Source organism: Amphiura filiformis, chromosome 19 (assembly GCF_039555335.1).
Source record: "Amphiura filiformis chromosome 19, Afil_fr2py, whole genome shotgun sequence".
Lineage (NCBI taxonomy): Eukaryota > Metazoa > Echinodermata > Ophiuroidea > Amphilepidida > Amphiuridae > Amphiura > Amphiura filiformis.
Genome location: NC_092646.1, coordinates 20,123,634 through 20,148,789, shown reverse-complemented (window position 1 = coordinate 20,148,789; position 25,156 = coordinate 20,123,634). Strand labels below are relative to the sequence as shown.

The 25,156-nt window shown below is 35.8% G+C and overlaps 1 protein-coding gene across 2 annotated transcripts in view; it reads right to left on the bottom strand.

The window, feature by feature from the left end:
• Positions 1 to 3,239: 3,239 nt before the first annotated feature.
• Positions 3,240 to 25,156, bottom strand: part of LOC140141023 (uncharacterized) — a 57,133-nt gene continuing 35,216 nt past the window's right edge. For both annotated transcript variants that reach the window (XM_072162801.1, XM_072162800.1), the window contains one exon: positions 3,240 to 4,621. In XM_072162801.1, the coding sequence (XP_072018902.1) occupies positions 4,031 to 4,621 (591 nt within the window). In that variant the 3' untranslated portion in view covers positions 3,240 to 4,030. The remainder of the gene's footprint in view (positions 4,622 to 25,156) is intronic.

Sequence of the window (25,156 nt, the reverse complement as noted above, 5' to 3'; positions counted from 1 at the left end):
AAGCATATAAACTCAAGTTTCCCAGGAAAATGTATGGTCATTTTTTTCAGGCCCCCCCCCCTTAGGAGGGTCAGAAATTTTCAAGGCCCCCCTTTTTTGCATCAGGCTCCTGTAACAAGTGTTTGTGAACGGTAATACATTTCAACAATGTTAATTTTTCATTTTTATAACTACCATTGCAATAGTAACATGACAATCAGGCTAAAAAAATAGTTGCCGTTTAGGTATATACCAACACCTGATACGGGCAAGTCAACTTATATTTTAAGCCTCATGGTTCAACTTTGGGGAGCTCATGAAAAAATAAACTGTCTTGACTTCACCCATAAAGTGCCGCAAAATACAAGAATTAACATTAAGTTTATACTGACACTAGAGGGGGCTATTACACAATCCTGTCCAAGTATATTTGTACAGGCTTCAGGTTCATTCGCCACTTGCACGGTTCCGCCATTATGCACTATATGCGGGGAGAGCCTCGAACTGGCAGCATACATGAAAGGAAGAATTACGTAACATTACACAGAATGTTATGACTGGTTCAATTCCCATTCATGTATGCTGCCAGTTCGAGGCTCTCCCCCACATAGTGCATAATGGCGGAACTGCAAGTGGCTTAATACCGGCATGCTTCACCACTCACATCCCAAAACACTCTGTGCCACATGACTGATATAATGGTAATTTTTTCTTAAGTATAGGGTTGTATAAGTTTTTATATTAACCTTACAATAACAAATTAATCATAATTATTACTTGAATTTCAAGATATTGCCACCCTTTAACCATCATTCTGAGTTCAGAAAATTATTTTGGATTAATAATCTCTATTACATTGTTAATGGAAGTTGCTAAAATACCAAACCTGAGATTGATTTATCATGAGGGCGCTATGACCATAATGACTGTGAAGGGTCCACTTCATGCACAGACCCATAAAACACAGGTGGGTGTAATTAGCCTGGAATGACATCTGAAGATATTAAGGAATTTATGAAGTACATATATATCAGAATAATAATTACTATTATTTACATATTGCATAATTTTGATTACCCATAATGTAATAAATTTAATATCTACAACAATGCTAACATGAGTGCATGGAATGGCTGTTTTTTTGTGATATTTGTTTTAAGGAGCCAAAAGAAAGGATTGATCAATTCATAGAAAAGAAGCATCTTGGTAAGTAAGTCTAATACTCATAGAAACATACATGGGTAACATGATGCACAGTGTTTACCCCTTTTTATTTGATTGTTTGCTTTATTTTATTTTTTAAACCTGGAACACTCATTCAGTTGAAAACACAAGTGAGCATCCATTCTTCCTTGAAGCCAAGGGACCCACATGGTTACCTTGGCAGGAACCATTATCCATTTCATGTTGTAGGTAATACAAAGTGTTGTGATATAGGATTATATGTTGCCAACAGGAAAGTTACCCAGTTATTTGAGCTTGATCCATTTGACAAGGAACAATTGCGATTGTTTTACCTATTGTTTGTTTTTGCTTTTGTTTTTGAAAGAAATATGCTGGAAATTCAACAGAGCTACGGAACAAAGACAGCTACAAAAGTATAATAATAATCACAGCTGGTACACTATTAGATGCCTATTGCTACCAATCCCAGCTACTTTGTGGCTACTCTTGAGTACCAATACAGTAAAATCAGTACAAATGTGTGTGTTATGTGTGATTTCAAATGTGATACATTTGTACTCAAGAGTACCCACACAGTGAAGTAGCTGGAAATCTTGGAAGCATTCCTTCCTAGGAAATTTTGACATTTGGAAGAAAATTTTGCTTTCCCAAATAAACATGATAAAGAAATATATAAGAAATAGTAAGTTTTGGCTTCCATTTTCCCTCACTCAGGCCTGACCATAAACTTTTGTTCCAAATATGAAATTATCAGAAATGAAATGATGAGGGTGGAATTAACACTATCAGAGCCAAATTTGTTTGTTCTTTGGATCGACCATCAATGCTTCTCGGTTATTAATTAGAGATTGACTAATTAACCAGAATTAACAGTTATTTTGTATTGATCAATATCATTACATGCAAAGATTCACATGTTATCATAACGAATTAATTGATTTCATAAATAATAAGGATCAACCAAGCATTGATGGTCAATAGAAAGATCTAACTAATTTGGTTCTATAGCCTAACATACTCCAATTATTTGCAGGCAATTGAAAAATACATATATATTTCAGAGGTCATGTAGAATCCGAGATATATTTACAACAACCAACAGGTCAAATATTACAGCAAACATGAGGTTAGTCTGTGATATTCCAGGCTCTTGCTATGCACCCAGCAAATTTTGATTTCACATACCGTAGAATTCCGTCTAGAAGCATATATGCCTCTAAACGAGGGTTTTTTTTTAACGAAAGATATGAAAGGCCAATATCCTTCTCAAAAACATTGCAATAGATTGGTCTTACAAATATACATGTTTGTACAGCCGCCTTTATCAGTAATATATAGTTGTTCAAACTCCAAATAACGTTTTTGTTGAGAGTGTCTGCCTCTTGTCTCTTGTGTCAAAAAAACCTCGTTTCGAGGCATATATCGTCGGCTGTATTCCATAGTGGCGTATAGTGATTTTTGGTCATTTTTTTGAAAATCGGCACATATGTATTTAATGATGTTCTCTTTCATTTTTCTAAGTCTCATCCGTCATAATTAGCTAATTAATTAGTAATTAATTAATTAAATGTGGCGTATAGTTACAAAGTGACATTTTTTGTATTCCATAGTGGCGTATCGACCATACGCCACTTTTTATACACATTTTATAATTATGAAATATCTGCAAAAATGAAAAACATCGTATGTCAAAGTGGCGTACACGCATCGGACCTATACGCCACTATGGAATACGAACGACGAAAAGTAACGCCATAGGGATTACACGGCGACCGAGGTGGCGTCACGGTTAACGTTAGGTTAGGGTATTGCGTTTTGTTCGTTTTCCATAGTGACGTATAGTTTTACTTTCAGTTTGCCAGCAATAGTATGTATTTATTTCTTTTGAAAAATATATAACAATAAAATCTATTTAGTTTACTACAGAAATTTCACATCATTTACAAAATATAATGAATGTCTGATTTACACAACTCGATTTTAAATTGGCATTTCTTCAAACCCGATTTTCTCGAAAAGTTGTTTATTCGCGGCGCCCACTATACGCCACTATGGAATACGGACTGATTTATATATGCTTGTAGATGGAATTTTACGGTATGTGACACGATCAAGGGAAATGAGTCGGATGTCGCTAATATTGATTTTGAGATATTGGCAAAGAAAGTGTTAAAATTCTTTTGTTTTATATTGTTTTCAGCCATTGATATATTGATGTAGCTTTGCAAAGAAAAGTCGTATCAACATGGGGTTTTCAGTTTCCGAAAGCTCTAAATGTCATCTTTAGAAACATATGTAAAACTCATTTTCGACCAGGGTCGACATGTGACTCATTCCCCTTGATCATGTCACATATTTGCGATCTGTGCATAATGAATTTATGCGTAAACCTCGGTAACATTTTACGTGTTAGTCTAGACTAACCACGTCTGCCCTCGTTCATTCTGCCCCTCATAATAATACTTTCCTTGCTATTTACACATACTACACATTTATCTCAGTATAAAATTGGCAAGATAAGCAAAGAGTTAGTTTTAATCTGTTTTCAAGTGTTTTGATATCTAAAATTCCCAATAATACCCCATGAATACTACCTGCTGATTGGCTACAAGAAGGCCATATATAATTTATTGAGCCAATCAGTAACATTGTTGTACAGCTGAAGAGGATTGAGCTTACACATTTAGAAGCTGTATTTTAATTGGCCACTCGGTGAATATTTCACATAATTAACCAATCACAAATGCTGTAAGAGAGGCAGTAATTCTCAGGGAGTTAATAGCCCTATATACTGGATATATGTTATTGTGAATAGGTTCCTTTTTAGGACAATTTGGAATAAATTCCCAACTCAAAACTACAAGTCTCATGCAAGCAGTTCCTGTTGCAATCTCAAAAGTAGCTCCTCTGCTTTCTGACTTCTCAGAGACCCGATGGAAACACTTTCATCACATACAGCGGCATTGTTATTATTACCATTAGGCGATGATGACCCCTGACTTTTGAACCCTCCTGATGGGGTCACTTGTGGATACTTCAAATTGCCATTTCTACTGTCATCAAATCGTTTCTGAGGGCTTAAAGATCGCTTGTGAGTCCCCGGACTTCTTGGAGGACTCGTATTCATGGACAGTTTCATTGGGATCTTGGAGCCAATATCCACGAGGGTTCCTGCTGAGCTTTTACGAGCTCTGCTCCTCGTTGGAAGGCCACTCTCTGTAGGACTCTTCGGGGATGAAATTCCGGATTTGTGGAAGGAAAGGTTGGGATCCGATCCGCTGAGTTTGAGGTTGAGCGACGGCACATTGGTGGGTCGTTTCAGTCGACCTGCTGTAGGGATGCTGCTACTTGCTGTAGGTATATTGCTGGTGCTCGCTGTTAGTGACGGAATGTTTGTTGTACTAATTGATCGAGCTCGATTGGAATCGCAAAGCTTGTCTGGTGGAGACTGGTCAACCTGTAGAGAATACAAAAAGGGGAAAGATATTTTATAGAAGGATTTCTTATGAAATTCTTTGTTGGAGTTTGTCAAATATTTTGGTTATTTTTTGTCAATGCTGTCGTGCGTGTTAGTAAAATCATGCATGCAGTCCTCTTTGAAACCCGGGGGCACTTCAATTTGAAATGGATATAGGTGTAGGGCTGGCGCTTTCGCACTAAGGGGCATTCGGTGAGAGCAACATGTAAAAAATATGGGGTCATTGGGTGAGAGCATGATTTTTGGCATTCGGTGAAAGCAAAATGTAAAAAATATGGGGTCATTGGGTGAGAACATGACCTTTTTTTTAAATGGAATCTTTGGGTAAGACCAAAACAGCGCCACAAAAACCTCGAAAATCGAATTTCTAGTTCTAAATGGCTTCAAATTTCTTTATTTTTTCAAAATAAGTAACAAAATCAGTGATAAATGAAAGTTGCTGTTCAAATTGAACGTATAAGGGTCTTTGGGTGACAGATCAAATGGAAAAATAGGGGGTCTTTGCGGGGTGACAGAGCATGGACAGAGCATGTGTTCGTAAAAAATATGGGGTCTTTGGGTGACAGCGATGCTGAAAAAGGGGTCTTAACAGCCCTACATACGCGTCACCTCCAAAGTTGAGTGCCCTCCCCGGCTTTGAAAATTAAGAAATTCATTTTTTATGTCTTTTTGGGGGGGGGAGGCAAAAAACCCTCAAAATTCCTACTTGATTTCAAGTTTTCAACAAGTTTTGAAGTTTTCAACAGAGAATTATTATTTTGTAGCAGTGGCTTTATTTGCCTACTATTTCAATACTTGCAACATACATTGGATAGTTTCTGCACAAAATGCTTGTCCCAAAGCCTGTACTTCCAAGCTTTGTAACTCCGGATTTAATTAAGGTGGTCTAATCTAGGTACTTATGAAATGCTTTCCTCTATAATGTTACTTTACTTTGTGTTATCAATAAAATAAAATGCTGATCATGACATGCTATGTTACCCTCATTCATGTGTAACAGCTTTCACTTTGCTTAATCATGATAACCTATTTTTTAAGTAAGTAGTTTCATGTGATCATTTGTTAACAAAACATTATATAATGTTCAATTGAAGACCTGAGCGCAAGAAGACCGTAAGTCCACTTGGCCCCTCAACATGTATACACTAAAGTTACGTATAGTTTCTTAGGGTTTTATAATGTTTAATACATGTTCCGGGGTGAAAACATCATGCCAGGTTGTGAAAGATTTGTTTTGGCCCCTGAACATGTATAAAACATTACCAAACTATACGAAACTATACGCAACTTGAGTGTATACATGTTGACGGGCCAAAAGTGGACTTACTGTCTTCTTGCACTCAGGTCTTCAATTCTAGACCAGACTAATACCAACAGCTATCACACTAACTGTATACAAATATATTTTGTACCAATTTTAACATAGATTTTCATTTCTATATCAAATTATTCATCTTTTTCGTGGTAATTTTTATTCTATAAACTGTACAAATTTTGCCAATTGAGAGCGCTATTTACATACATTTTAAACTTAAATTAGCCAAATAATATGAGTTATACCTTACATTTCATGATAAAAAGTTTTTTGAAAATTCCCTTGTCATTCGTTAGTCTGTTTGTTGATGTTGTAATATCATTATACAAGTGTCTACCCCTTGTAAAGATGCAAACAAGATTTAAGCTAAATAGTGCCATCATTGTTCAACCTTTCTTAAAAATGACTCAGTTTTACATGCCATCAAACAACAGTGGTTTATCAAACAAGATCAAAATTCACTTTTTTCATAACACAATCATTCTTGCACATAACATGCTTTCATACACTCTATGATAGAACCAATCAATCAGAGCGAGGGTTAGAAAAATGTGTACCATGCATTAATTGTGCTTCATACACTCTTAGATAGCGAGAACCAAACAGAGCCATCGTTAGAAAAATCCAAACCATGCATTGATTGTGCATTGATATATGCACGGGAGCGCACTCCGCATACTACACGCAGTGCTTTCGGACTCGTTCATTTTACTTGCGGGCTGATGATTTATATTTGCTTGTTTTTTCCAACACTTTTAGTGATAATTTTATTATAAAGTGTTGACGAAATGTGGCATATTTATAAAGCCGCCCTGTCGACGGAACATCAGAAGAAAAACAGCAAAAATCATGTTTTTTTTCTTCTCGTGTATGAAATCATGAACATGTATTACTTGTTGCTCGAGAAATTAGACAAAATAATGCACTTGCGCTGATGTTGATGCATCTAATGCACTCCCCCCTTCATTAACCTATAAATAATGCATGGGCGCGCAATACATATACAAGAGTTCTGACTGACTGGGGGAATTTCCCCCATGACCCACCCCCACTGGGCTGTGGATCACGAAATGACCCTTCAACCTATTATTAATACATGCATATATGTGACCCATCACATTGAAACAAAACAGTTGTCGGAAACCCTTATTATATATAAATAAATTATGTATGAAAAATAAAGAAAGCAATAGTCTACATGTGACAGCAATGTTTGATATTTCATTTTAAAGAAAAAAAGCTGCATTGGTCCTTGGGGGAACATTATTTAAAATACCGTATCCTGAGCATCATAATAAAGTGTGATTCTTTCAACTTTGAGTGTTTGCAAATAGTACTTTTGTGTTCAATTTTCTGTGGTACACTGCCAATTATGCTGACTGAGGGGAGGATACACATTTGCGCTCTCCTTTGATGTAAACTTCTTATAATTATGAATGAATAATGTTCATCAGCCGCAAAAAAAAATTAGGGAAGGTTGGATTGACCAGCTTCCGGTGTACAGTATAAACTGTCATGTGATAAAAGTGAACCACTAGCCAGTGGGATGCTGGCAGGAGCCATATTTTTCCAGCTATAGCCATGTAACTAAAAAACTGCAGTGGACATGAGTCAAGAAAGCCAATATTAATCACACTCATATTTTAACCCCATGAGAACTACTTGCTGATTGGCCAAAAAGAAGTTTTCATTATCAATTGGACCAATCAGCAATATTGTTAAAATAATTTCACCATGCAAAAATATTGGGGTGAATTATTTGCAAAGCTCCATTCTGATTGGTGATTAAAATGAAGATGTCATGTAATTGACCAATCAGAGGCCATGTTAGATCGGCAATGACTGCTCAGGGGGTTAATAGATCTTGCAGTTCTTGAATTAAAGCCAATAATATATCAAAACAAAAAAATTGGGCCTTGTCCTCTCCTGAGAAGAATCACACATATGGGGCGGGAATGACACCACTTATGTCAAGCCTTGGGATTTGATTTCCTTTATAGAACCCATACCATTTATCTTGTGTGTCCACTTTATTTGTCTCAATGGGCTATTCCATCTAAAATCCACACTACCCCCTGTGGAAATATTTTCCACATGGGGAGTATGAATTTCAAATAGAATGAACACATTAGGCAGCTCCATTTGGACTTACTGGTAATACACCCTTTGAGAAAGATTCAACCTGAATCTTCCACACAAGGAGGGTGACTTGGTTTATGTGCTAATGCCATTTGAAATTCATACTCCCCCTGTGGAAGATATTTGCACAATCTTCCACAGGGAGGACACTGCTAGGTCATGCGTAGACTAATTCCAATCAGCCGTCTACACTTCGCATGTACTGTGTATGCTTCGTAGTGACGACTGATTATCTTACAGCCAATATCATGACGGACTTCTGAAAACTATTCAATGCGACTTCAGTTATGCGCCGAGCGCGACTGACTAGCGGCGCCAGCATCGCTGTCGCTGTACCGCGCCGCTGTGACAAGATCGCGCTCTGAACTTCTAAAAACAACAAACTCGGTCAAAAGGTCAATTTGGACACAACTGCGCATGCTTTTTTTCCACGTAGTTTTCTCAGTCGTCAATCCAGACGGTTGACGACTGAGGGCAGCAGTCTGGGTCATGCGCCCCTCCACCTCACCTTAAATGAACATGATTTTACATGAATATCACTATGTTTGATGAGCATGTCACATCCTATGATTCAACTGCAAGTTCCATGGAATAATATTTCAAATCAATTTAGGACCAACACCCATCAGCTATAAACCATTTATAGTTTCCATTCCAGGTACAACTTTGATGAATGGATCAAGTTGTTACATACCTTAAGGGATGGGGTATGAACGTTTGGACAGTATTTATTTTGGGACATTAGAGCACATCAGACATATCGAATTGCATTCTGAATACGAAGAATGTCATTCTGATAGCAAATAATTTTGGTTTTTTGAAATTCGCAATTTAATACACATTTTATGGCAAATCATTAAAATTGATATTTTTGATATTTAACAGTACTTGAAGTAAACTTTATAAATCTGATGATTTATACTTAAAGTGTATGTAGGTGGGATGAAAAGCCGACGATCAATTGAAAATTTTGACCATTCAGTATTGAAGATATGGATTTTTTCCCAAAACACCAAAAAAATTAGGTCTTTTTGGGAAAAATCCATATCTTCAATATGAAAGGTCAAAATTTTCAATTGACCGTCGGCTTTTCCTCCTGCTACATACACTTTAAGAATATATCATTAGATTTATATAATTTACTTCGAGGACTGTTATATATCAAAATTTGAAAAATATCAAATTTTTATAATTTGTCATAAAATTTGTATTATATTGTGATTTTTAAAAATGAAAATTATTTGATATCAGAAAGACATGCTTCGTATTCAGAATGCAATTCGATAGGTCTGAGGTGCTCTCATATCCCACAAAAAATACTGTCGAAACTCAATAAACGCTCATTTTGGATCCCTTAAGGCGATGAAAAAACAAACCATGTTCTACGGGCGGATGGACCTTTCAAGTACGGTCGGTCGGTCGGCCTTGCAATAATGTGCAATTTAAAAAAATACAAAAAAAAAATTTGTTCCTGAAATTTCGGAAATTTGGGTCGGCATTCATTTGTTCAGGAAAATATTTTCCCCCACATTAGGCGGAGGCGCCTTATTTAACGTTAGCTTTGGACATTTAACTCTTTTCTTTATTTAACACCCGACTTACCCGGTTGAAAAATAAAGAAAATAATTAAATATGCAAAGCTAACGCTAAATACGGCACCTCCGCCTAATGAATTTGTTCAAAATCTGGGTCGGTCGGGCCTGTAGAACAGGGTTTTCTTTTTTCGTCGCTTAACATAGAATTACATCTACCGATGAATTGTCCCTACTTTGCCCCTCCCCCACCACCACCACACATTCTCTGCAATTCAGTTGAAACTGACTCCGATGTCAGTCAACCGTAAAATGCATGAGCATGGTATATCTGCTAGCAAAATCAATGAATGACAAGAGATAGCAAAAATATTCTCATACCCAGTAACACAGTTTAGTGGCATCCATACAACAACCACAGCTCAACATTTGACCTCTAAATTTTGTAGTATGAGATTTGTACCTAACATATTTAGAGGTCACTTTATGAGTGCAGAAGCATATTGTGGTAAGGAACTGTGTCCTGACAGATGAGGTCATATAGTGAAGGCAGAGCAAAAATGAGTTTCCTAGGAGAACAGGACTTGAATTTCCTCACTGTCTGGGAGCATATACATGGCAGGCGGCAATTAAAGGTGCAGTGTGTATTTTCATATAACACATACAAGTCTGTTAGTTATCAACTTCTTTAACCCATGCAGGTATCAACTGCAGACAACAAGTTTCAAATTTTCTTTAAGAATGCACAAGTTTCTGAATTGTGCATTTTCATGACCAGAATTGACCATATTTGGAATCAGCATGAAAAAATGCATAAAAATGAGTTCAAATGAGGAATTGGTTCAGTGGTTCAAATGAGATATTGGTTCATTGGTTCTTATTTTGAGAAAATAACCCCAAAACTTGGGACTTTTATGTTGGAGAATATGGCCAGCACACATTAATTTTCCTTTGCTTATGTTTGCGTGGGGGGGGGGGGGGGGCCTCTGGTTGGGGTTACCCATCTATTTGAGAATTGTCCTAATTCATATATTTCCTCTAAGGCCATATGGCCCAAAATTGGTAGGAAAATCAGGAATTGGCAAAGAAGAATTTGAGGATAAATAAAGCAAATGATAACATGAAAATGCTTTGAATTTGGTCACTGGGCCAAAATACTCTTGAAATCACTGAATTGGTCAAGTGCAAATTCCTTAGTCCAAACAAAAACAAAAGGTTCATCTCAAAGCTTGCGCGCGTATTTGTAAAATCGCGAGATTTGAAAAAAAAAGAAATGCAAAAATTTATTTTTAGTTTTTTCCGGAAAAATTCTGCAAAACTCTGACTTTTTTCTCAAAAATTCCCTAAAATACCAAGTCGGGAATATTAAAAAAAAAAAAAAAAAAAAATTTGCATTTGTTTTCAAACCACTCGTGAGCTTTGTGATGAACATTTCTTTGTTTGGCCTTAGTGGAAACACTGGTCCCAATTAGAACTAGCCCCGATCCGCAAACCGTGATGCCTTTGTAATCATATACATTGGTGACACCTCAAGCGGAGGGGCATGGGGGCATGCCCCCAGATGCCTCCACCCCCATTATAACCCGGCATTATAACCCCAAATTGCAAAAATGTCCACTTTTTTGCGACAAATTTGATATAAAATTGGATCGTGCTATAAATATTGGGCGTAATTCATTTCTTTAAAAGCTTTAAAAGTGATAGAATTACATGTAACTTTCACCATGTTGTGTAGGCCTATATTGTAAACAGGTAAATGATTCATTTACAATATGTGTTGAAAGTATAGAGGATTAACAAAAACACAATTTTCGTATAGACTGATAGAATTACATGTAATGTTACCCTTGTTCACGTTTTTATAATCAATTCTCAAGTTATTGCCATTAATCAATGTCAACACCAAGAGTATTATTAGAAAAAATAGCTGCCATGATTTGGTAAAAAGGGGAAAAACTATGACACTTTTTTTGCAAATAAAAATGCGCTTTTCTTCAAATAACAACAAAATATTGAACTTTCAATTAGCAGTGACACATTTAAGAAGTTATTATTTATTTTCTTTTAATTTGAGTCAAGTACTGACAACTAATACCTCGTAACTAACGTCAAGTGGGTGTTATATTGACGAAGCTTGTGGAACAAAATTATATAGTGGTGTTCACCCGGAGACAGAAACTCAGAGGATCACAACTCTTGAAGGTTCACCCGTGTAGACACACTCAGATGTTTGACACTCCAAGGTAAACTTGGGAGGTTCAAGCCACATCAAACCCCCAAGATATTTAGAGGGTTTAGTTGAACTACCAAGCCCAGTCAAAAGAAACTAGAGGTTTGTGCCATGCAGACACATTTGAGAGTTTCCTTCAGAGGCTCACACATAGCGCTTGGTCAATTCTTGTTTCTGCACCATGCTCACATGTTACATGTAAGCAATCAGGGTTCGCAGGTTTTTGCCGCAGGTGGAAAAAAACCTGCGTGCAAAAACAGTTTTTGCTGGCAAAAATGGCAAAAACTAAAAGAGCGATTTCTTGTTCAATTTTTTCATCTCAAAACAAATTATTATGTTACAAAAATAATTTCCTGAGCATAATAAGGCCAGATTTTGTAATTATAAGTGACATATTACGAAATTAAAGGCATGCGTTTTCATTGCTCAAGTGGATTTAACCGAAATGTGGCATATATCAAATTCAAAACTTTTTCATTTTAAGGACTTGATGAGACATAAAATATGTTGAATGGTTCATTAAAACTTTTGTGTTGCTGTATAAGAGCTTTCTGTGTTACGTTTTAATTAATATTTTAGTGACTATATGTTTTTAGTGACTATATGTAAGTTTTTGCCAGTTTAAACCGGGCAAAAATAGGTTTATGCCTTTTCCCAATGCAACAAAATGTGTGCTGCCTCATTGGCCAGAAACCAATGTCCCGTCGATCAGTGATGGAGTATAAATTCAACCTAAGTCACTCAGGGCCAGCTCAGAGTTTCTACAGGCAAAACCCACATCCAGAGTATATTGCACTTCTACCTTTGGAGGTTTCAAACCCTTGAGGGTCAATGCCTGTGTGCACACAGCTTATAACTCTGGTCATTTGATCAAAAGGTCACCCTCTTGATGCCTCACTTAGAAGCCCCCTCAGCTGTTTGCTCTGGCCCCCAGCTATTTTGAACACCTCATAGCACGCCAGTCATTTATGAAGCGCAGTACACCAATATGAATTGCAGATTTAATTAGTTCTGGAGGAGTCTTTTCAAAAGTTACGATGGATTCGTGAAACTATGTTAATTAAAAATCAATAGATTAAGGACTGCTTAATGCCAGATTAAGGTGTAGGTGTAATAGACAAGGTGAAATTAAAACTTACTCAGGTTAATGTCAAAAGGCAGATAGTGCAGTTTCTAATACACACTTATATTTACATAAGGCTAATGAAAGTCAATTCCCAGTTTCCTGACCCGGTCCTGGAAAACTGCAGGTCAAATAATTCATTATTTCAAAATATTTCATTATTTGATATTTTGTCGAATTAGAGAGAAACAGAAAAACTGTTTGAAACTATTCCTCATCAAGAAATATGTATTTTAAGCATCTTTTTAAGTATATATATGATATATGGGTATAATGCACTCAACTGACATCATTCGTGGCTAGCATTTGCACTTTCTTTACCACATGCTGTTTTGGGCAACTATGTGCCGCAATCTTAAAATAATGAATAATGAAAAAGTTACCAACTCAATCTTGAATAATATGTAACAGGAAACTTGAAATTGACTTTCATTAGCCTAAATGCTGTGTAAGTTACACAATAAGTTCACTTTTTCCTCCTCCTTTTCCTTTTGTCTTCCTTCTTTCCTGTCTTCTTCCTATCCTGTTTTATCTTCTCTTTCCTTTTCACCTCTTCTCTTAATTTTTCTACTCCTTTCCTCTCCTCCTTTCTTTTTTCTTCTCTTTTTGTCAGTGCTGCTGATTGTTTTGAGTTTGTTTTTTTTTCATATAAAAATCAATGAATCTGATTTTAAAAACAATCTTATTTCTTTGTCAGGAGTGCAATTTTAATTAATTCAAGGAGGAAATATTACCCGCATAATTTTGAAAACCTAACACATATTCTTTTCCTCCAAACAATCATTTACTGTAAGAAATTTAATCATCTACTTTCTACCACCACTTCAAGATTCAAATTCCTTCCATCACGTGCTTAACCCCCTGAGCACTACCTGACGATCTAACATTCCCTTTGATTGGTCAATTACATGATATCGTCATTTTAATCACCAATCAGAATGGAGCTTTGCAAATAATTCACCCCAATTTTTTTGCATGGTGAAATTATTCTAATAATTGCTGATTGGTCCAATTGATAATGAAAACCTCTTTTTGACCAATAGGCAAGTAGTTCTCATGGGGTTAATACAAAAGTACACAAGTAAAACAGAAAACAATTTCTGCCTCTTCATCCTATCCGTTTGCAAACTGTCACTTCTAACCATCTTATAACAAGTACGAGAGACAGCAAGAGGGAGAACTTTTTTTAAGGAAGGTAACCTGAGTGGACGGAAGGATGTCATCCCTGACTTTATTTAACATGTGTCCCCCAAGTGATGTCTACGTCACGAGGAGGCGGACAGTTGAGGAAGTGCATTTGTTCACCAGGTGTTAATATTTAACTTTGCTCATTTCAGTGAAGAAGTGCCGATTCAAAACATTTGCACATGCTGTGTAACTTAAATAAAGATCATTATACTGATATTTGATATAGAAATAGTTGATTTTAAGGGAATATTACTTGTAAACGTTTTTTTAAATTGATAAATGAACATTTTGTTGAATGAAAATTGCACTTGTTAAATGATACAAAAGAAGATTGTGGCCCACATTTTTGTGAATGAAAGAAACGTGAAACTCGCAGAATGGAAGCAGCGGTGTTGACATAACCTTTTGTTTGCTGAGATGAGCGTGTAAAGCGGACTGATATTGGGCTCTTCTATTCGAATAACATCTCCCCTGACTTTGGATTTCCAACTCAATATTCATTGCATTCAGTCATTCAGATCCAAAATCAGTGGAAAAAGTGTGGAAGATTGGAATAACAAACATATTGGGGATTTCAACATTTACCAGTTGTGATACCAGTGTCATCCTCCACAGAAGGGGTGAGGATGTTGAATGGAACAGCTCATTGCCCCTTATGCCGGATAGAGTCTCTATAATGGTTTGCCCCGAAGATGACAAAAATGTGTGCTTAATTAAATTGGGAGGGTTACGGGGGAAGTGTTTATGCTGTGATGCGGTTGAACATTATACCATTAAGGACAAAGTCGGGTTTTGAATATGATCAACGATCACAGTCACGGCAGGATTAAGTGCTACCATTGCTAGGATACGATCCACGGTTACGATCGTTGAACTTAAAATGACGAAAATAACACCACAGAGGATATTGTCACATGATGTTTAACGTCATGTAACAATGACGTAACAATGACTAGAGGGAAATTAGTGAAGTTGATCATTTGCTTGACTTTTGCAAAAACTTTTTTGAAAATTACACACTGAAGTTTTATGGTTAAAGGAGGATGCTCATATCCACAACCAGATCTCCACCTTTTGCTCATCAAAATGGTGACTGTGGAGAGCCCATATATTTCTCATTAAGCCTGTGCAATATTAGGACTGAATGATTTTCATTTAGATTTTATAATCCAAAATGGACCCAAGTGGGTAAACCCATTTAAAGTTGAGGGTTTCTTAATGCTCACTTATGCAAATTAGCTCATTAATTATGCAATTATGCAAATTAGAGGGGGCTTCATTATATAATACATTAGACCATATCAGAAACACTTTGACCAAGTTTCAAGACAAAAAAAATGCAAAATAAAAGTATCCTGAACATTTATGCATGGATTTGTAGCAAAATATTGGCAAAAATTACATATTAATGAGCATAACAGTCATTTTAGCTCATTAACTACAATGATTATTGAAAACAATAAGATACAAAGAGAAGAGAATATAAATTGATGTATTATGAAAAACCGTGACGTCCAATTGCTGCAAACAAAAGGCATATTGATCAGTGTACTTTGCCCAACTCAATTAGTCTATTGAAAACATGCTTAGAGCATTTCCTGATTTCCAGAAATATCCTCATATACCACCTTAAGATTGCACAAATGAAGCTATATTATAACCTATCGGATTTCAAAACTTACAATTCAGGAGCTCAAAAGAACACACAAGAACGCACCCACCTACCCATGAGCTACAACTACAAATACACATGTCTTTACACAAACCCACATCTTATGTACATACACCCCCTGCACACCATTCCATCAGTGTGTAAACCCACTGATCTACAATACAGTTTTCGGTGAGCCATACACCACGTAGTCACAATGTCGATGACCAATGCAACATAGCCCTAAGCAAAACCTTGGCCTTCTGAATCAAGTAATCAATACTACGCTAAATCTATACAGAAATTATTTCGCAAGTCTCACAAAATATTGTTTAAATAATCTCTAACACTAATATAACAAGATAAATCCACTAATCCCAAACTTGCTGGAAGGGTTGCGGTGACTTAATTGGGGAATTAATCGCTTTCTCTTTACAAATTATTTCCTAATTTAATACTAATTTCATGTGGTTGTACTATTTCCTCATTTTGTATTTCAAAAACCTTATTTTCATTTTGTCGCATTTTAATCTTCAAGAATTTTCACAGAATCAAGATTCCATTTCATTCAGTTTTCATTTTCACATCAAAGTCAAATATATTGTACTTTAAAAGTGCATACTTTACATTCAGACATAGAAAGCCACTTAAAAATCCACAAAACTAATAAAAATCCTTATTCAGGCTTCTTGCAACAACATACCATGCATAACTCCTAGTACTCAAAACTTACCACAATCTTCTATTAAAACATAATTTTATCCTCCAAAAAAGAAATCTTTTTGGCAATCAATTTACAAATCTCTTCAAATTAAAAATACGGATTGAACTTTTGAAAAAAGAAGAAAAAAAATCACTATTACTTCGTAAGTACTTACTGTTACTACAATACTAATGAAGCAACAGTGATATTTTTTTCTTTTTAAAATAAATTTATTTTTCAACTGAACCATTTTTGTTTTCAATTTGTGACCAGATCTGATCCAATCAGGCTTAAGTTGGCAATAATGAAACTGAGATATAGGCAAAAAGGAGAAAAAAAACGTAAGCAAATTGACACATAAAAGTTTCATAACTTTGCAAGCAAGTATTCAAGAGACCTTGGGATTCAACATCAGTAAGTATAGGTACTGAGCAAGTTATAGTGATGGTAGCAACTCATTTTCAACAGTGGCCTGAGTGGATCAAATCAGGTCACAGTTTGTTGTTAAAGGTGGGTGGTTCGATCGTAACACACAGCGTTTTCTACCTCACATTGAGGCCCCTCCTCCAAACATTCTTATTCCACGTTTTGAGTTCAACTGCTCCAGCGGTTTGGATTCTACAAGCAAATATAAGTGTCACAGGGGCCCATCCACCATTACTACTATGTGTTTGATTAAAGAATTGTGGCCAGATCTGATCCAGTCAGACTAAAGTTGGCAAATAATGAAACTGAGATATAGGCAAAAAGTGAGGAGAAAAAACAATAAAAAACATAAGAAAATGGATAAAAGGTTCATAACTTTGCCACCAAGTATTGAAGAGACCTGGGGATTCAACATTAGTAATTGTATATACTGAGTAAGTTAGTAATGGTAGTAACTCAATTTTCAACATTTCCGACTGTGGCCTGAGTGGATCAGATCAGGTCACAGTTTGTTGTTAAAGGTGGTTGGTTCGATCGTAACACACAGCGTTTTCTACCTCACATTGAGGCCCAAACATTCTTATTCCACGTTTTGAGTTAAACTGCTCCAGCGGTTTGGATTCTACAAGCAAATATAAGTGTCACAGGGGCCCATCCACCAAACTACTATTATGTGTTTGATTAAAGAATTTAACTTCAACATTACATACACTATTCTTAACTATTATTTGCTCACCTGAAATGTTTTTGCTAGGCTGATGGTGATGCTGTGATGATATCTGTCTGCAATCGGGAACAGTCCATCATCACAGCATCACAATCTGCTGAAGATGCTAGTCAACTGTTGCCACATGGATTCACCATACTTTAAAAAAATATTCACACCCAACCCCTCAATGTCAAAAGAAATTTATGCCTTTGCATGTTGTGGCCATTTGAGGATTACGTTGCTGAAGGTGTCAGGGCAATAGGTCTTGAAAAGTCCCCACCATGTAAGCAATGCGGAAGTCCCTCATACATGTCCCAGGGGAGGACTCACTAAAAATGGGTGACGGGGATGTGCGACCACATTGACCTCCATTTCAACTCCCTCTCACCCAATTACCCCCTTTTTTGTTTTACTGAACTCCCTCTTACCCAAATGACCCCCTTTTTGTTTTCCTGTCACCAAAAGACCCCTTGAAAAAATGGGGAAATTTCTGATAATCTCTCAGTCTCACTGTCACTGAATGACCCAATTTTTTCATAATTTTTCTTTAAAATTTTTCAAATTTTTTCATATTTTTGACAATCTTGTATCAACTTTTATATCACAACCCTAAGTTTTCCCAGTATCACTGAAAGACCGCCCTTTTTCGGTGTCTAGGCTCTCACCGAAAGACCCCTATAGTTTCAAACTGCTGTCTGCACATCCCTGTCACTTCCAAAGTTGGGTGCCCACCCGATACATATCATAGGAATGAGTCGGCTGTACGGCTATTCCAGTTGAAAGCAACACCCCCTACGGAAGACATAACCTTTATATTAAATCTTCAACACCGGGAGTGTGACTTTAAATGGGGTTACCTGAATGGGTGACTCCATTTGAAATCTACACCTCCCGTGTCAGAGATTAAGATGTCTTCCATAGGGGGTGTATGGATTTCAACAGGAACAGCCCAATACCAAAATTGGCACTTGATAATATGGTAAAAGACAAAACAAGTGTTCTCAAACATTTTCTGGGCCATGATTGGTCGTATTAAATAGTTACATAACCTACATGTGCAGGTACCACCTGTTTATAGGAAGTACTTTCAAGTTTCTTTCATTTATGAGGTGTTAGACTGTCGTTGATCTTGACATGCTACTGAGTTATACATTTTAACACATAAGTCTGATGATGATGTTCAATTATATAACAGTATACTACTAAGAAGTAAAAGTATCACAGACAGCTATACAGTGCTCGATACCAATAAATGGTAGAGCTATTTTAAAATATAAACACAGATTTTATAACATTTCACTACACAGTGTTTCACGCAAAGGCGATCTTCAGGTGACTAAATGAAAAATGCAATGATCAAGGGCCTTTCCAAATCAAAAACCACCCCCAGGTTTTTGCCAGGTTTTTGATTTGGAAAGGCCCTGGATCATCGTGTGCTTCAGTTATTCACCTGAAGATCGCCTGCGTGAAACACCGTCTAATGAAATGTTATAAAATCTGTGTTTATATTTTAACAGTATACTACAATGTTGCTTTTTCCAACAGCATTGTGCAATGAAATAGACCATTTCAAAAAAACATCACAAATGTTGGTCAAAATTGAGCTAGAGTGGGAAATTTGCCTCTGCCAGGCCTGTGGCCCCCCATTGCCAGAGGTCAAAACGTCCCCTATTTTGACCCTAAAAGTCCCATTTGGGAACGTAGCAAGCGAAAAAAAATACAGGGCTTTTGTGCCTTTTTGGTCAAAAAAGGTCAAAATTTAGTAAAAAGTCTGCTTTTTCAAAATCTGCCCTGTCTACTGTTTCAAAATCAGCCCCACCCCCAAATAAATCCTGGTTACCAGTCTGCCCCTGCCATAATGATCCCCAGCAGAAAATTGGAAGAAAGTTGAGCTGCAAAAACACAGACAAGTGGAACAAATTCCAGGACAAGGGTGAGATTGGGTTTTTTCGGCTCTACACCTTTAAACACCCTCGTGTATTCAATGATCTTCACCAGTTCTCACACTGAGCTCAAAATTCTTGTGTGAGAAAATAATTTTGTTTTCTCTTAAATGCAAAATAAAGTGACACATTTTATAATATGATTAGTGTAAAAATATTGTGAGATAATTTGAACTATTTATACCTATTATAGATCAGATACAAAAAAGTTCTTTTTCTTGACTACTGGGGCATTGGATTTCTGAGTCTTACCAGATTGTTACCAATTTTCAGCTAGAATCATGTGTCAAAAAGTCATCCAATTTTTCTCTTAACCATTACTAGTAGTTTCATGGACATGAAAGTACTGAAAATTGCTGGGGCAATGTCAAAAATTTCTCATTTTTTATTACCTATTGGCTCTATCAGACAGGAAATTGTTCAAAGTTGTGGGGGAGGGGTAATCTTCAAAAGTCACCCAATTGGGCTACTACTGGTGGGTTTGGCAACACTGCATTGGATTTGTTTCTTAACCACAGGGTTGCCAGGCCTATAATTTGGTAGACCAATTGGGCGATTTTGACCATTTTCTGACCCATAGAAATCAATGGTTAAGAAAAACATATGGGTGACTTTTTTCAACATTGGCGTCTGCGACTAGTAGTTTCCGATCTCATAGAAACCAATAGTTACAAGAAAAATTGGGCAACTTTTCAATTATTTGACCCACGATTCATGCTGAATTTTTTTGGCAACCTGCTTACCCATCCAAACAATGAAGTGACTTTTCACACATCACTGACTTTAAGAAATGGCCATTAACAATGAATTTATTGTCTAAAAGTTCAAATTAAAATAATCAATGAAGGTAACTAATTGCCCACATTTAAAGAATTTATTCATTGATTTGAAAAGAATAAAATAACTGACAAAGAATGAGATTAATTAAGCCCAGCTGTGACACATTTATACAGAAAAAGATGATATCTGTCACTGCACTCTGGAATAGCTGCCCTGGGTATTTTGCAAGTCTATTGTTGTTAAGTGGGCTATTCCATTTGGAATCCACACTACCCCTGTGGAAGATTTTGGAAATATCCTCTACAGGGGGAGTATGAATTTCAAATGGAACAAAGCAGCTCCATTTGAATTTCATACACCCTCTGAGAAAGATTCAACTTGAATCTTCCACAGAGGGAGGGTGAGTTTTAAATGGAGCTGCCTAATGTGCTAATTCCATTTGAAATTCATACTCCCCCCTATGCAGGGGCGGATTTAGGGGGGCGAGCCGGCGACGCCCTCTATTTTTTGACTAGCAAAGGCGCCGGTAACTTAAAAATACAAAATTGTAAGAAATTTAAAAAAAGAACCAATTCGCCATGAACAGCAAACAATGGGCCAAAACCGTTGAGTTTTCGAGCGGGTAACCCCCTTTAACACATTGTTTTCGTCGTCGACCAAAAGGCGCCCCTTTATCAAAAATTCCTGGATCCGACCCTGCTATGGAAGATATTTCTGAAATCTTCCACATGGGTAGTGTGAATTTTAAACGGAATAGCGCATTTGTACTAATGACCCATAACTTCAAAGCCAGGACAATGTTTTTCAGCAACATTTAGTTATGCTTAAATCAACAGGGCATCCAATGAAGCAACTTGCAACCTTTGAATTTGCATCTTTGGAATTTTAGATCACCGTATCTTTATTTCTTGACAGATTCCACCAAATGAAAAAATGTCTTAAATCTGAGTTAAAAGATGTATTTTATTGGCTGTTTAATTAATCCATCTTTGCTTAGGATATACAGCAGTGAAAATAATGGGTAGCTTAATTCCTTTTCTGTCTGTACATAATAATAATAATTTATATTTACTGTATGAGCAAAAAATGCTCAATTAAAAAAAAAAAAAGCATAAAAAGACCAATTCTCGCACAAATTTCAAATATTTTTGGCAAAGTTGGTAAAAAAAAACAGGTCCTAGATATTTTTATTTAGTTTTTAAAAATTAATATAAAAAAAAATACCCAAGAATATTTTTGTTACATTGTCCAAAAAAAATTGGACCAAAAACAGTGTTTTTTTTGATTTTCTCCAAAAATGTGATTTTTTTGCACAAATTTGACCTCGCAGATGAATTCAACAAGTCTTTGCCATTCTAAATTCTTTTATATACTTTAGACCAACAATTTAGCAGTTACAATGCCCGAAAGTTTTCCTAATTCCAGGGTTAAGACCACCCTTAACAATGACACAGGCAGTTTTGGCAAATGCAACTTTCTATCATGGCACAGGGCAGCTGTAGCAAGTACAAGTTTCCAACACTGCCCTAATAATTGATTAGTCATATATTTGGAACTATTTCACTGTCTTGTCTTTTGAATGATCAAATTAAGGTCAAGACTAAGTAACAGCTTGAAGGTAAAAAAGTCAAAGAAACAAAGAAATCAGCTCCCATTATCTCTATTCTCATCTGCCGTCTCATGGTTTTGACAATCATTATAGACCACAATGACCTGATTCCAGTGGCATAGTTCAATAACCTCAATTAAACAATCATAGTGCAAAATTTGACCTCAAGTTGCAGAGTATGAGTTTTTGTACCCAAATTTTCAAAGGTCATTCAATGAATGAACGAATGTATTGGGTTTAAAGAACTGTGCACTATTAGATGAGAATGTTGCGGATCCTAGTGAATGTATGTGCTGTGCCGGCTTAGCTCCATCACAACAGCTGTGAGATTTACATTTATTCAGATCATTTCCAATAACAGGACATTGGGCTTGATGTGTCACTGAGCAAGTTTTACTTACTTAAAAAGCTAAAATAATAAAAAATATTAAGCAAGGAGCTTCCCAGATTCTCCTTTTTTTTCAGGAACGATGACTTCACATAAATGTTAACCTCATTGAAAATGATGATAAGCAACTTTGTTGGCTCCTATGCTAAGTAATTTCATCTCAGGTGCTAGCTAAGGCCAAGTAAAATAAAAAACATGTTTCACGTCCGGGGTTTTGAAAAAAAGGAGGAAGAGGGGGCTTTTTATTTTTTATTTTTTATCTCAAAATCGGTGTAAATACCCATAATTAGAGCTGTATTAGCATATACAATAATGCCTGGAAAAGGAAGAGGCCTCTTTTTATTTGTTGTTCTGAGAGATAGGCCCCTCTAACTATCACAAAACCTTATAAAAGTGTTCCTTGTATATTAGCAAGGCTATAGAAAGCATCTCTACTTCCTAGACATATTTAAAAAAAAGTTATAACTGAATTTCAAAAAATAAAAATAAAAATGAAGAAACCTCCAAAAAGGAAGCGGGATGGGACGTGAAACATGTTTTATTTTTTATTTGGCCGAAGTATTCTTGTGTACTAGTGGCTTAAATATTTGGTGCTAACAAGAGACTACAAAAACAAACTGGCAACCTTGCAACCAGTCAGTGAAGCAGACACCGCCAATCAGCGATTTACCAAGCTTGTTCATTCATTCAAGCATGTTCATTCATCTTAAAGTCAACCAGAGGACCTGAGCAGTCAAGGATTTACTATGGCCTGGATTAACGAGTGAAAATAATGTTTTTTATTTGTTAGGTAAAGATTTACAGATGGATTTCACTATGACTATGCCGAGGAGTGTAGAAACTAGAACGGTAAGTAATTACAAACTTTTTCTTCACTTTTTCTATGATTATCAGAGTCAGTTTCTGCGGTTTTTCCTAGAAACTTTATTTAATTGATATAAAATATAAAAAAATATCTTTTTATACTTGAGATAAATTTATTAAATATTTTTGGGGTTATTTTAAAACATGAGAACAAGAAATTAAACAGGGATCAAATGCTATGTCAATTGTTATTCACTTAACTTGTTATTAGATGATGTGAGAAGATGCACATCCCAGCTTCAAATGGCAAATTCTTCTAACAGCTTTCAAATTTCATGATTTCAATTATCACACTGAAGCTGAAAACCAAATTTACTGGTCACCATCTTCATTTTAAAGACATCCACATTCATGTGCTTATTTTGAAATACATTTTTGAGAAAGACTCAGTATATTGTACCAAATGTTATTTCTGAAGATAAAAAAGGTCCTGTTGGCTGCACATTATTTATTTTTGGGAGTATTTTTAAATTAAAATTTCACTACTTTTTATTTATAATTATCACCCCTTTACTAAGCATGCTATATACCAACTACTACCTTTTTCGACTGACAAGTGATAACTGCATAAGCACCCTCTTTTCAATGCACGCATTATACTGTAACTAGGCCCGACTCCTGATTTCAGAAAATACAGCAAATTTTTTTTTGATAAAAAATATTCTGCCGTTTTGCCAATTAAATGAAACACAGCTAAATCCTAATCCTTAATTAGTTCTAAAGTGCTGGTAATAAAAGTCAAATTTTAACATCTGGCCAATTTTTGAAAATAAGGGCCAAAAACATGACAATAATAATAAAAAAATAATAAAACGGCATTTATCCACGCTTTCTGAATACTCAGATTCCTCAAAGCGCGCTTTGTAAACACATTTTCTATTATCTTTTTTTAACCAATTATCAAAAAAGTTAAAATACAATTTAAAATTATCAGCAAACTTTGAAATTCCAAGAATTTTTTGACCATGATAATATTGTTGGAAAGCATGTAAAATTGCATGTTTTTGGCCCATTTTCCCTCAAGTTACAAAAACATTACAATTTGACTTTTATAGCCAGTTAGAACAAACTAAAAAACTAATGGCTATGTTTCATGTGGCAAAACAGGATTTTTTTTTCCAAAAAAATAAACTAGTGCTGTAATGTTCTGGAATCAGTAATTAATTCCACTTAATGTCTGAATAAAATTATTTTCCTTCTAAACCTTCCAGTTCAGGATTATGATTTTGCGGGTGATTTTGACTTCAAATACACTGAATTTTGGATGTTCGTGCCTAAACATTCCCATAAGTAACTTTCACTTCATATATTTAATAAACCCTCCTAAAAAGATCGACACTAATTAGTTTGAATATGGTACTCAAACTTAAAATGGAAAATAATAAAAAATAAAATAACACAAATTAAGTAAATACAGAAGAAAGCACAAATGGTGATTAAAAATACATTTGTAAAATAAACAAAATTAAAAATAGTAGTGTATAATCATTTTGTAGCTAAGTAATATGGATAATTTCTCTAAAGTAACATGAAACTAATACTATAAAGCACTTTTTTTCTGTCAGTTTACATGATTCTAGTGCCAACTTGGTTCTTCAACACAGGCGGTCTATTAAGTATAGCCCTCCTATAGGCACAACCTACCAGTCAATATATTCATTTGTTTCTTTAATTGCACATGCCTTAGGGATGTTACACACATGTATTGGGTCAGGATTGCTATGATTATGCATAGACCATTCCATATCAAGATCGGAAAAGTTCAGAAAACCATGCTATTTATTCAGTAAGCTAGGGGGTCAATTTGTATCCAAACTGGCAGAGGGCCGGCAGACAAGGAATGTCATGAATTATGGTACCCTTTTGCGCGAAAACACTGTTTATTAATGGGGTCATCGGTTTTATTATTTTTGT